The 13483-nt window shown below is 45.7% G+C and overlaps 1 protein-coding gene across 2 annotated transcripts in view; it reads right to left on the bottom strand.

Moving 5' to 3' along the window:
- ARFGEF3 (ARFGEF family member 3) overlaps nucleotides 1-12504 on the bottom strand; it is a 184107-nt gene extending 171603 nt beyond the window's left edge. For both annotated transcript variants that reach the window (XM_030316441.1, XM_030316442.1), the window contains exons 1-2: nucleotides 12360-12504; nucleotides 3729-3780 (exon numbers count right to left, since the gene is read on the bottom strand). In XM_030316441.1, the coding sequence (XP_030172301.1) occupies nucleotides 3729-3780; nucleotides 12360-12444 (137 nt within the window). In that variant the 5' untranslated portion in view covers nucleotides 12445-12504. The remainder of the gene's footprint in view (nucleotides 1-3728; nucleotides 3781-12359) is intronic.
- Between the last annotated feature and the right edge of the window lie 979 nt (nucleotides 12505-13483).

Here is a 13483-nt window from a genome sequence, read left to right as displayed (position 1 = left end):
CATAACTTTACAGTCGCTACCACAAAAACAGTGTTTTCCAGCTAGGTATTTCTTTATTCTCCTCCCTCTGACTGTAAAACCTTTGAGTGCAAGGCTCACATCTGCTTCGTCTCATTTATATGGTTTAGTTCTCTGTACAAAAATGGTTGATAGACCTCACTGCACGCCTGGAATACAAACACATTCCTTTGCACACAAGGATGGCATCACCAGCTCTTTACCATTAGGATAAACACTCCGAATTATCTGCTAACAACGGTGAAAGCACGAAAACACATTATAGATAGATAGATAGATAGATAGATAGATAGATAGATAGATAGATACAGATAGAATTCATCCACAGTTCCTGGTCCACCATCCCTGCCACCAGTTTGGTGACCCCCTTCTACAGGTTATACAAGCTGGCAAGCTGGCTCTGGGTAAATCTTGAGGCCATGGGTGAAAGTAAAGTTAAATGACATGGCTGAATGGAGACCAACCATGTTTCCGTTAATACTGCACTTTCTCTAACTCATCTGCCCCCCGCCCCAACACACACACCAAGAGTTGGAAAGACCAGTTGTCTTTTGATGAACATTCTTAAGCAGTAGGCCAGGAGCCTCTTCTGGTATCACTGTTATGTTCTTAGGCCTAACACTAATAGGCAGAACTTTTATTGCAGACCCAGAACCACAGAAAGCTCAGCTGTCAGGTTCAACCACTCTCTGGATTTGGAAATAGCTTTTAGAGCCTTTCTGGCTCCAGTAGCCACTAAGAAAAATGTAAAGTTCTGGTTTGCACATATTTTAAATTAACGTTTACATTTCTTCGTCATAATTGTAATTACTTGAAAAGGCTGTAATTCTGGCATATTGGAATTATAACAGTTTTTAGTTAAAACATATCACTTATTTAAATGTATTAATGAAATTGAAATGCCACACCAATTTGAAAACCAGCTTCATCCATCAAAAAAGTATATGAGCAAACTTAAAAAAAATTTTTTTTAATGTTTATTTATGAGAGAGTCAGAACACGAGCTGGGGAGGAGCAGAGAAAGAGGGAGACGCAGAATCCGAAGCAGGCTCCAGGCTCTGAGCTGTCAGCATGGAGCCTGCTGCGGGGCTCAAACTCATAAACCTTGAGATCATGACCTAAGCTGAAGTCAGATGCTTAACCCACTGAGCCACTGAGGCGCTCCTATGAGTGAACTCTTCAGAGTAAAAGATGCTACATTGTTCTCTTTTCTCCTTGAACTTGTATTTCCATTCTGCTTCCCCAACTTAATTTTCTCTCAATATTATATGTTTTAATTATGTTTTTAATGGTTATTTATTCTGAGAGGCACTGTACATGAATGGGGCAGGGGCAGAGAGAGAGAAAGAGAGAGAGAGAGAGAAAGAGAGAGAGAGAGAGAGAGAGAGAGAGAGAGAGAGAATCCAAGCAGGCTCTGCACTGTCAGAGCAGAGCCCAATGCAGGGCTTGATCCCATGAACCCTATGATCATGACCTGAGCCAAAATCAAGAGCCAGATGCTCAACCACCCAAGCTACTTAAGCGCCCCAATATGTTTCAATTCTTGAGAGCTTTTTTATTAATCTCCCTACTATATTTCTGTGTATAAAATGTATACAAAGTGATTTTTTAAAAGTCTCCTGTGCTCATGAGGCTTAAAAGTGTTTACTTTTCTTCTGGCTTGAGGTACCATTATGAATGCACCTAACTGATACAAACAGTATTAATGATTATATATAAGAATGTTAATGTAGTTAACACGAAAAGTATAATTTTATCGGAAATGCATTCCTAAAGAAACAGATAGGTAGGCCTTGTTTATTTTTATCTTCAATTACTTCATACATCTATGGATGAGTATCCCTTATTGCTAGAATAAGGTGGGATTTAACATCATTTCTAGACTTTTTCACTCTTACAGATGTAAGCAGTAAGAAAACTTAGTTACATAAGTAAGAATGAAGGAGACTTGGCATCAAAACATCTTTTTTTGTCTATTATAACTAGAAGAGGTCTTCCTTCAACGTTGCTGAAAGCCAAGAAGTAAAAACTAACCTGCAAAAAGATGTGTGGTCTGGTCATTACAGTCATCCCTTTTACCAACACAAACACTAGTATTTTCATAGTCCTTTGTTGGGGGAAGACATTTCTGCACCCCCGCAGAACATACCGCGGTAAGATTCAGAATGGGATGGGTAATGGCGATGCTTTCCTTGCTCAAGGGGAAGAAGAGGGACTATAATAGGTAGGCTAGAAAAGGAGATGTGGCAAAATCAGTTTTTGGAAAGGGCCAAAATAATGAGGACCAGGAAATCATCTTCCTTAAACTACCTATGCCTTCATATCTCTAGGAGAGTCTTCATGTTCTCCTATGTGCATGGGTACCCCAGCTGAAACACCGCCCCCAGCCCCCCTGGACAAGAGCGATGCTGGCAGCCATTCTGTCCATTTCGCTTTATGCACACAAAAGTACGTGTGGTTTGATAAACACATGAATTTCCTTACAATATATCAGCTTGCAGCAGATGCTATAGGAGAAGCAATAAATTTTTAAAAGACACAGAATCATAATTCTTGTTCATTCTACTTGCAGAGATGGAAAATGCCTAATAAGTCATTATGTCCTGACAGTGTAGGACTATACTCAACAAAAGACTGTAAGTTCAATATTTTTAATAATGTTCCAAAACATCTGGAAACCATCCAAAGGTCTAATACTAAGAAAATTACCAGGGTGCCTGGGTGGCTCAGTTGGTTAAGCATCCGACTTTTGATTTTGGCTCAGGTCATGATCTCACGGTTCATGAGATCAAGCCCCACATCGGGCTCTGCGCTGACAGCACAGAGCCTGCTTGGGATTCTCGCTTTCCCTCTCTTTCTGCCCCTCCCCCCACTTGTGCACTCTCTCTCACTCTCCCAAAATAAATAAGTAAACTTAAAAGAAACTTATTAAATGTTAGAGCACCCATATAATGGAAGAATATACAATATTTTAACTTGAAGAACATATATTGACATTAGAAAATGTTCTTCATATGATATGGGCTGAAGAAACAAGCAGGAAACAAACATAATTAAAATTTCATATTAACTTATAAAAATATGTATATGTAGGAAAAAGTCTGTTAAGAAAATCTATTAAACTGTTTTTAGCGGCTACCTTTAGGTGGTGTAATTATGGGCAACTTTCTTATTTGTTCTTTCCAAATCTCCCACAGAGGGCATTTCTCTCATTGATGAAGGATGATGGGGAATTGTCCAGAAGGTGGGGAAAATAGACTCACCATCTCAGGGCTGTTGTAGGTGGCCAGAGTTTGTGAGATAGTGTTCAGCCAAGGGGCTGGTGGGAGTTAGATCCACCCCACAGGGTGTAGGGCTGCTTCTCCCCAGTGGGGGTGCCATTTCCCAATCTACGGTCAAAGACTTTGTCCACTGGCTACATTCTTATTGAGGTTTTAGTCATTTTTCTCCTTGACCAATTTTATCCCTTCATCTCACTTCCTCAGCTGTTTCTTTCAGATTACTGACTTCACTCATTCCACAGATACCTAGAAATCACCACAATCAGGTCCCCATCATGCTAACCTCATGATCTATCCCATTTCATGGATGTAAAAAAGCCATTGGTCCACAAGTAAAAGGCTATAAGCCAGTAAGATTATCTGGGCCTTCAGGGAAACCCAGTAGGAGATTTTTACTTTCACTATATTATACAACTCCGGTCTCCTTACCTCAGCAAGTGTGGGGGGATCTTGACAATGGTATCCACACCACCCAGGGTTTCTGCAGAAGGAAAATTACAAAGTTAAAAATAAATATGTATAGAGTGGGAATCTGCAAATAAATATCATGGTTAGTTTTTTTTTTCCCCCTAGAAAATCCTATAATTATAAATTGGTCAGTTCTCAATTATCTGCATGCAAGTTATCCATACTTCAAAATCCTTCTCCCTTGATAGCTCCAAAGATGCCCTTAAACAAGTTTAAAATTAGGATATATTTCCCTATAGAGATACGAAATGAGTAGTTAAATTTTTAACCTGAACTGGAATGCCAGTTTAACCTATTGGCTAACTGGCTAAAATGCTGTATTCTTGTAATAAAAAGCAGAGAAAGGACAAAGGACACAAAAGTGAAAACAAACTCTTGGGATGACATCAAACTAAAAAGCTCTTGCAGAGCAAAGGAAACCATCAACAAAAACAAAAGGCAACCTACTGAATGGGACAAAATATTTGCAAATCATGTATCTCATAAGGAGTTAATATCCAAAATATATGAAGAATTCATACAACTCAACACCAGAAAATACACAAATAATCCAATTTAAAAATGGGCAGAGGATCTGAGTAGGCATTTTTCCAGAGAAGACATACAGATGGCCAACAGACACATGAAAAGATGTTCAACGTCACTCATCATCAGGGAAATGCAAATCAAAACCACTGTGAGATATTAACTCACACCTGTCAGAATGGCTAGAATCCGAAAGGAAAGAAATAAGTGTTGGCAAGGATGTGACAAAAGAGAACCCTTGTGCACTGTTGGCGGAAATGTAAATTGGTACAGACACTGTGAAAAACAGTGTGGAGGTTTCCCAAAAAATTAAAAATAGAACTACCATTCAAAATTCACTAATTCCACTGTTATGGGCTCCTTTACTCAAAGAAAACAAAAACACTAATTTGGAAAGATATATGCATCCTACATTTATCGCAGCATTATTTACAATAGCCAAGATATGAAAGCTACCTGAGTGTCCCTCAATGAATGAATGGGTAAAGAAGATGTGGTATAATACATACAATGGAATACTACTCAGCCATAAAAAAGAATGTGACATCTGTGACAACATTGATGGACCTAGAGGGCGTTATGCTAAGTGAAATAAATCAGACAAATACAAACACCACATGATTTCACTTCTATGTGGAATCCGAAAAACAAAATAAACAAAAGCCAAAAATACACTCATGAACATGTACAGAGAACAAACTAGTGCTCACCAGAGGGGAGGGGTGTGGGGGATGGGTGAAATAGGCAAAGGGGATTAAGAGATTCAAACTTCTAGTTACAAACTAAGTAAGTCGCAGGGATGAAAAGTACAGCATCGGGAATATTGCCAATAATATTTTAATAATTTTGCATGATGACATGGTAACCACACTTAAATGTGAACATTTTGTAATGTATACAATGGTCAAAACACTAAGTTGTACACCTGAAATCAACATAGTATTGTATGTCGACTAAACTTCAATTAAAACACAATGGGGCACTTGGGTGGCTCAGTCAGTTAAGCATCTGACTTTAGCTCAGGTGATGATTTTGCGGTTCCTGAATTCCAGCCACGCACTGGGCTCTGCACAGACAGTGTGGAGCCTGCTTGGGATTCTCTCTCTCCCTCTCTCTCACTGCCCTTCCCCAACTTGTTCTCTCTCTTCTCACTCAAAATAAATAAACTTAAAAAAATAATAGTAAATATAGAAAGGAAAGCTATTTCCTTGAAAATACTGTCTCAATACCCTTAAATAATAATTTATACTTGTGAGAGACTTTGCAGTTGACAAAGCATTTTATGCGACATCTCATTATTCTCACACACACTTAGGACGTGATATATTCAACTTTTTTTAAATCGCCCTATAGCTAGGGATACTGAAAGGAGGCTCACTCTTAAGTCTCATGAATTCAAGCTGGATGTTCAATATTTTACCATTGTTGTGGATTACATACATTACTTCTGCCTCCAATTGTAGAGAAAATGAAACACGATTCTTTTTCTAAAAACTGTTCTTTTTTTTTTAAAGCTTATTTATTTATTTATTTTGAGAGAGACAAAGACAGCGTGAGTAGGGGAGGGACAGAGAGAGGGAGAGAGAGAACCCCAAGCAGGCTCCACACTCAGTGCACAGCCTGATGTGGGGCTCGAACCCATGAAACCGCAAGATCATGACCTGAGCTGAGACAGAGTGGGGCGCTCAACCGCCTGAGCCACCCAGGCGCCCCCCCCAACCTAAAAACTGTTCTATTTCAATAGCTCTAACAATTCTGCACCCAATTCTGATGTATGTGGGGGGGGCGGGGGAGGGGGAGGGGGGAGGCTTCCCCACATGAACAAGCAATTCTCTCACACCAGCTGAGTGTCCTACAATTTAACTCAATTCTGACGCTATCTACCTGGAGAGAGTATCAGATCCCACGGGTTAAGGGCTCAGTCCTCCAGGACTGCTTCCCTTCCCACCCACCCCCCCCCCCCCACCCCCCCCCCCCCCCCCCCCCCCGCTCTTCAGACACCAATCCCAAATCCAGGTTGTCACCTGGGCTTCTGACTGACCGGCTGTAGGTTGAAGGGTCTAATGGCCCCCTCCTTGGGTTCAGTTAATTTGCTAGGATAGCTCGCAGAACTCAGAGAAACATTTCACTCACTACATTCCTGGCTCATTATAAAAGGACATGACCCAGGAATGGCCAGCTGGAGCTGGCAAAGGAGACAGAGCTGCCTAGTGAAAACATGTGGTACGCAGAGATGCATACGTCAAGGTGTGGGGAAAAAGCGTGGAGCTTCCATGCACTCCGAGGGTCCCATTCTCCCCAAACCTCCGTGTGTTTACCCACCCAGGAGCTCTCCACACTGTGTTCTTTTGGTCTTTCCATGGAGACTTCATCAGCCAGGAATGATGACATCCTTGGCCATCCGAGACCAATCTCAAGCTCCAGCCCTTCTCCTTTCCCTGGACGTCTGGGGTGGGATTAAAAATTCCAACTCTCTAAACACAGGGCAGGTTCTCCTGGCAACTGGCCCCCATTCTTAGGTCACTTCCCTAACATGGCACAAACCACTTTCCGGTTCTCTTCACCTAGGAAATTCAAGGATTTTAGGGGCTCTGTGCCAGAAGCCAGGACAAAGACCAAATATATATTTCTTATTAGAAATCCCAATATCACAAGCTCCAATTTGTTCCCAGTTTTTCAGCTCAAACTGCGTTGACTCCTTTCTTCATTGCTTAGGGTCGACGAGCCCTGTCAACGTGAACCGTGTTCACTGGAGGAGGAGGAAGCTTTCTCCCAGCCTGTTAAAAGATCAGAAGGAAAAATGGACACGAGATGTATCCCTGAGACTCAGGAGTACGAACAGTCCAAAACGTGATGATAGGATCTGGGTCTGTGGTGGCCAAAGGGACAAACAGTAGGCGTAAGCAAGAGGATCCGCAAAACAGAAAGATGGGATCAGCAGGGTCGGTTATGCTGTCGCCAACAAGGCCAACAGAGGAATGGGAAGAACTGAGGTCAGTCGTTAGGATGAGACATGATAACAAGAAAGCGAAGCCCTGAGATGCATGTGCAGGGAGCATATCCAAGACCACTCGCATCAGCACGGCCTCCAGTTAGCAGGGCAGGGGCCAGTGCTCGGGACAGTTTGATGCCGTTCCCCAAGAGGAGGGTTTGACACTAAACAACCAAATCATTGTAGTTCCCCTCATCAGAGAGAGGGGTTTCTGTTCAACTCGGGATGTTCAATAGTGCCCAGCCCTACAACTGCTAACAAGGAGCCCTGGGTCTGGCTGCGTTCCACTCTAGTGGGGTTGGAGGTAAGAGAAGAGGGCTCAGGGATAACTCCTGAGACACTCAGACATTTCGGCTAGGGGTTAAGTGCTGGAGCTGGCAAAGGAGACCGAGCCGCCCAGGCGTGATAAAAATCGGCAGGGGGTGGTCCTGGAGGCCAGGGTCAGGCGTCCATGGGTATGTGCTGTGGGGCTGAGAGCGCCCTGCTGGACCGAGGTCTGTACACCTTAGCCTTCACCCTCCGTTGGTGGAATGATGAAGGAGGAAGTCAGATGCAAGTGAGCTGAAGGGTAAGTAGGAAGTGGGGATGTGGACACGATCACCACAGAGACTTTTCAAGAAGGGTGTGGCTGCGAGTATAACAGAAACTGTGGCTGGAAGCAAAAGCAGGTGGGAAGGTGGAGGGAAGGATGGCAGTGAATGGACTCTTCTTCCCCTACCCGGCGTCCCAGCCTCTCTCTAGTTTTCTTTCCCCTCTCCTCCATTTTCCAAATCCATTCGACACAAGTCCCCGGACATACGTAAAACACTAAAAGTTTCTAAAATGAAGACACAGGCCCTTCCGGTTCTGATGTTCTGACATCTTATCCCATCCAGCCGTTCCCAACTCACATGCCTCTGGGATTGCCAGTTCTTGAAGGAGAATGCTATTCTCTCCTCGGTCTACAATCTGACCCCTTCCCTTCTTGTCTGTTCCCTGGTCAGACCCTTATCTCCCTGACAAGAAAAATACATAACCTCGTTCACTCAAAATAGAGGAAAGATACATACCTATATTCCTTATCTGTAGTTACACAACCATTAAGAAAACTGATTTTCGGGGGCACCTGGTTCACCCAGTCAGTAGAGCATGTGACTCTTCATCTGGGGGTTGTAAGTTCAAGCCCCACACTGGGTGTAGAGATTACTTAAAAAAAAATCGTTAGAAATAAAAAAAAGAAAACTGATTTTCAGATAAGTGTTAACAACAAAGTAGAAAATAAGACCAAAAAACCAAAGTTAAAACACAAAAACAAATGACAGTCCACCATATATAGTATAACCCTTTGCAGAAGGGAAATACTCCAAACTGTGATTAATGTTCTTTTGGGTGTTGAGATTACAAGTGATATTAGTTTTTTTTCTTTGTGCTGTACAAACATTTTTCAATATTCTAAAATGAGTATATATAAGTTTATAAATAGAAAAAAAGATGAATATCACTTAAGACCCAAACGAGTGACCAGTGGACTTTGTTTATTGAACATCTGCTTCTCCTCCTACAGGGGCAGAAGCCACAAAGAAACATCAGCAACAGTCCCTACGTTCAAGAAGCACTTGTCTACACTGTCGACCTTTGTTGTTTTGGCTGACCAGCATCCACTCCCTTGTCTTCTGAAACAGCAAGCTACCTTTGTTTTTAGGAAACCATCCCTCTCTGACTCAGAGATTTCATTAAGCCTTGTAGCCTAGGCCTAGGCCAGTTAGGCCATTCTATTCCTTAGCTAGAGGACTGGTTCGGGTACACACGTGACTCCTCAGGAGCAAGAGAGAACAAATGAAACCCAAAACTGGGAGGAGTCGCTAGAAGAGCTCCAGTCTCTTGAGACAATTGGATGATGGGCCAAGTGGGAGATGACCTCTTTCTCCTGCGATGGTCTAGGTATGGCAATGGCCTATCTCCTATGATAGAGATGGTTTCAGTGGGAGATGACTCCTCTCTCCTGTGACAGGCTAAATGTCATGGTGACCCCTCTCCCCTATGATGGTGCAAGTGGGAGATAACTCCTTTCTCTTGAGATGGACTAGGTGTGGAAATGACTCTTCTCTCCCATGATGGCTTTAGTGGGAGATGATCCCTCTCCCCTCAGATGGTCCAAGTGTGCTAATGCTTCTTTCTCATGACATGGTCTAAATGTGATCATTCAGAAGCCCAAAGCCATGGGCTTGTCACGTAGAGCATGTCAGTCACCCCAAAAAGAGCAGAACAAGGTCCTTGAACAGCGTCTAATTCCTGAACCAAACTCACCCCCACAGCTAGCCTCACCAGGGATAGTGAGTTAATACAGTGAATAAATTGTTTTGCTTAAATCAACTTGAATTAGGGTTTTGTTTTCCTTTGTTCTTCATTTGCTTTTGGTCTCCTGACTACGATATTTCTCAATTATCCTGGCCCTAGAAGAGTAGCTACAGCCAACTATAACCCAAAGTAGCAGGTGCTCTAAGACAGTCATGAGGGCAGGGCTCCAAACACAGAGGAGAAACGGATTCAACTGAAGAGCTCAGGAAATGCTTCCTCTGTGAGGTGGGCCTTAGGAGTCTGGAAATGGAATTCTCAGCATGAGTAGAGGCAGAGGAGTGTGCAGGGCACAGCGTGTTCAAGGAAGTGTTTGTAGTTTATTGAACCCTTGGTAGGGGGAGCGGTAAGAAAGAACAGCCAGGGTTGGATTCTGAAGCATGTTCTAAGGAATTTACCCTTTAATCTAGACAGAAATTATGGAGGTTGAGGAGGGGAAAGTGTTTACAGTAAAAAAAAAAAAAAAGAAAAAAAATTGGTGGACCGGTGGAACATAGACTGGAGTGGGAAAGAGAACAGGAAACCATATAGCCTTTGTTCATGTTGTCTTCTCCCTCCGACATGCCCTTCTAACACACTCCTTATAGGGAGGAAGCATTTTACTCGTCCTTATATCCCCACTGCTCAATACAGGGGAGGCCTTCATAAATGTTTGCTAAATAAGTGAAGAAAAGAAGGAATCCACAGCTTACCTATTTTTCAAGTCAAATCTACTTTTTTTAATCAAAAGCTTTTTAACATTTTTATTTATTTTTGAGAGACAGAGAGCCTCAGCATGAGCAGGGTAGGGGCAGAGAGAGAAGGAGACACAGAATCCGAAACAGGTTCCAGGCTCTGAGCTATCAGCACAGAGCCTGATGCAGGGCTTGAACCCACAAACTGCGAGATCATGACCTGAGTGAAAGTCAGACGCTCAACTGACTGAGCCACCCAGGCATCCCAACTCAAATCTACTTTAAAAGCCCACCAGCCCACACCAATTCCCACCACTCAACCCCTAACCCCACACACATGACCTCCTCTTTTGATGTTTTCCTGATTTATTCATTTCAACCTGTACAACGAATGCCAGGCCCTGTTACTTAACTATCTCGTGTACTGTCGTCTCCTCTTGGTACCTATAGAACAGTCACTGGGAAAGGAATCACATCCGCTCTTATAGTCAGGCTGGACTCCAGGCTCGACTCAGATAGTCTACTTACTTCCCAGGTGGGTTCAAGGACTTAAACTCAGCAACACTGCCGTATAACTTAACAAGATGTTGAGTATCAAAATTTAAACATTAAAAATACTACATTACACTTCTCTTCCCTGTTATCTAAATCTGCTTAACTTACAGCAAAATAATAACGAACACAAGGAATGGCATGTTTAAAGCGCAGTCAAGCCCTGCTTTATTATGTTACTCAGCCATCTGTGACCCTTCATTAGAGGCATTTGGGAATCTAGCTCTGAATCACTCTGCTGAATGACAATGGCAATGCAAAAATAGTCCTGTGGCTTTAAGAGCCAGCCTGCTCATTTATATTTGGTCCATATTTCTGTAACAGTAAACAATGGTCAAGTTCTGCCTACGTGATAAAGTTCCTGGTAGAAAATGTGATGATAGGCAGATGTTAAAGAAAAATGATATTGCTACGATTACTTGTACACACACACCCAACACATGTGAATTCGGATCTTCTAAGTATTAACAGAGTTGCCTAAAACATCATCGGATTCTACATCTAGAGGCAAACCTGCTAATGGCACTTATCTCTTTTCAGGTTGTACCACATCGGTGTCATAACAAGCACTGACTGCTTTCTGGTCAAGAGAGAAAGAGATGTAATTTTATCTTGTAACTGAATGGCAACCGAGGGATCACATGCAGGCTTGGGCAAGGCCAGGGCCCCACAGGGCTGCCTTGGTTTCTCCTCGGCCTTTCCTTCTTCCCATCACTATCACCCAAGGCACGCTCCTGATCCCTCTGCATTCCCAACCAGAAACAAAATTTTGATTGCCCAAATTCCTGCTTAATTGGAATGTCTTTCGGTCTTCTCTGAGGTGGAGTTCTGCCCCCTGGGTCTGACGGGAAACCCAAATGTGCCACCTGGAACTTATTTCAGTGCTTGCACAGCTCACAAATTTAAAATCCCACCTGTCTGAAGGGCAGACCACAACAGAATTGCAGACGTAACACAATCCCACCCGTGCGTAATTCTTCATGTACAATAACCATGGAAGCCAATACTCAACAAGCCGGCCTCTATCTGGAAAATCAAATCAAATAAGCCATTCCTGGCTCGTCACATTCGCCAGTGTTTCCAGACGGGGGTTGCTGGTTCAACTTCCCTCTTCCCCACAGGCGCTTGGAATCGGGCCCCTGGATTCGCACCGGCTGGTGGTCCTAACTCGAGATGGGTGACCATCATCCACCTTGCTGGGGATCTGGAAAAGGGGGCCTCCTGGCGGGGAAGACGGCCGTTCCCCGTTAAGGTTTACTAGAAGATAGAGACCAGAGGGGAGGCGGATGGATGCTAACGCCCGAACCAAAATTCTCATATCCCACATCTAATCACTGAGGCAACTCTCGCAAATCGCGCGAAATGCATCCATCACCGAAGCTCCGCGGAAGCACCCCCCCCCCCCCCCCCACGCATCAGGGCCGGCTCAGCCCCAGCCCGCGCGGCCCTCCGGCGGCGGCGAGCAGGGGCGCGGGCGCCGACCGGCCGGGCAGGTGCCCCGCGCCCCGCGCTTACCCAGGGCCCAGGTGCAGCTCTCTTTGATGGCTTTGTACTTGCTCCCGGACGCTTCCTTCTGCAGCTTCCTCAGGATCTCTTCCATCTTGACCTTCGTAGGGGCCCGGCCACCGACAGCGAGAGGAGCGCGCGCGAGGCCCGGCCAGGAACGCCGCCGCCGCCACTGCCCGGCCCCGGGCGCCTAGGCGGCCGCTGCGCTCGCCCCCCTCCGGCCCGGCGCGGCGGCTGATGAATCACGCCCGCTCCATGCCGCGCGGGCCACGTCAGCCCCGCCGCCCCGCCCCGCCCGCCGCCCCGCCCGCCAGGGTCAGGTGCGCTCGGCGCGCGCGGCGGCGGCGGGCTGGAGGCCGGAGGCCGGAGGCCGCGGCCCTCGACCCGCCGCCCGGGCAGGCCCCGAGGCCCCGCGGAAAGGTGGAGGCGGTTGTCCGGAGCTGGCTCGCCGGCCGGGCGTTGGCGGGGCGCGGCCCGAGGGAGCGTCTGATCGGCGGCGGGCAGCCGGCGGGGAGGGGCCTCGCCGCGGTCACCCCGACCCCGACCCGCGACCCCGGCCCTGCGCCGCGGCGGGCGGCGTGGGGGCGGTCCCGCCGGCCTTACGGAGCCCCCCCGCGCGGTGTGGCGGCGCGCCCTAGCATCCCGTTGTCCGGCGCTCTCTGTTTAGTGAGCAGCCCTCTTGGGCCACTCTCGGTGACAGGCTCGGGCGCTACCTGGGAATAGACTGTTGCTCTGCCCAACCTTGTACCAACACTATCCCGTGGAGGGGCTTGAGGGTGGGGGTTCATATCCCCATTATACACACGAGGAAGCCAGGCCGGGAGAGGCGTACTTACTTCCCCAGCCTCCAAGAGTTGCCCTCAAAACACATTTTTGTACTCGAACCCGCTTTTAAAAATGTCTCTTCTATTCCCCCCCCCACCCGCCACCCCGATTTCCCTTCCTCTCTTGAGCTAAATTGTTATTCTCTGAAAAAAAAAGGGGGGAGGGGGATGCACAGGGGCCCAAACAGGTATCCAACTTTGGTGGGGGTGGGAGAGGGTGGATAGGAAGAGCCTCCGCAATGGAGAACCCTTAGGCTGAACTTGGGAAACAGACCGGGTGGCCGGATGTGGAAGGAAAGCAGCATTGGC

The sequence above is a fragment of the Lynx canadensis genome, chromosome B2, assembly GCF_007474595.2.
Source record: "Lynx canadensis isolate LIC74 chromosome B2, mLynCan4.pri.v2, whole genome shotgun sequence".
In the NCBI taxonomy this organism is placed as follows: domain Eukaryota; kingdom Metazoa; phylum Chordata; class Mammalia; order Carnivora; family Felidae; genus Lynx; species Lynx canadensis.
The sequence above is the reverse complement of the archived record's forward strand: the minus strand, read 5'-3'. Positions and strand labels throughout refer to the sequence as shown.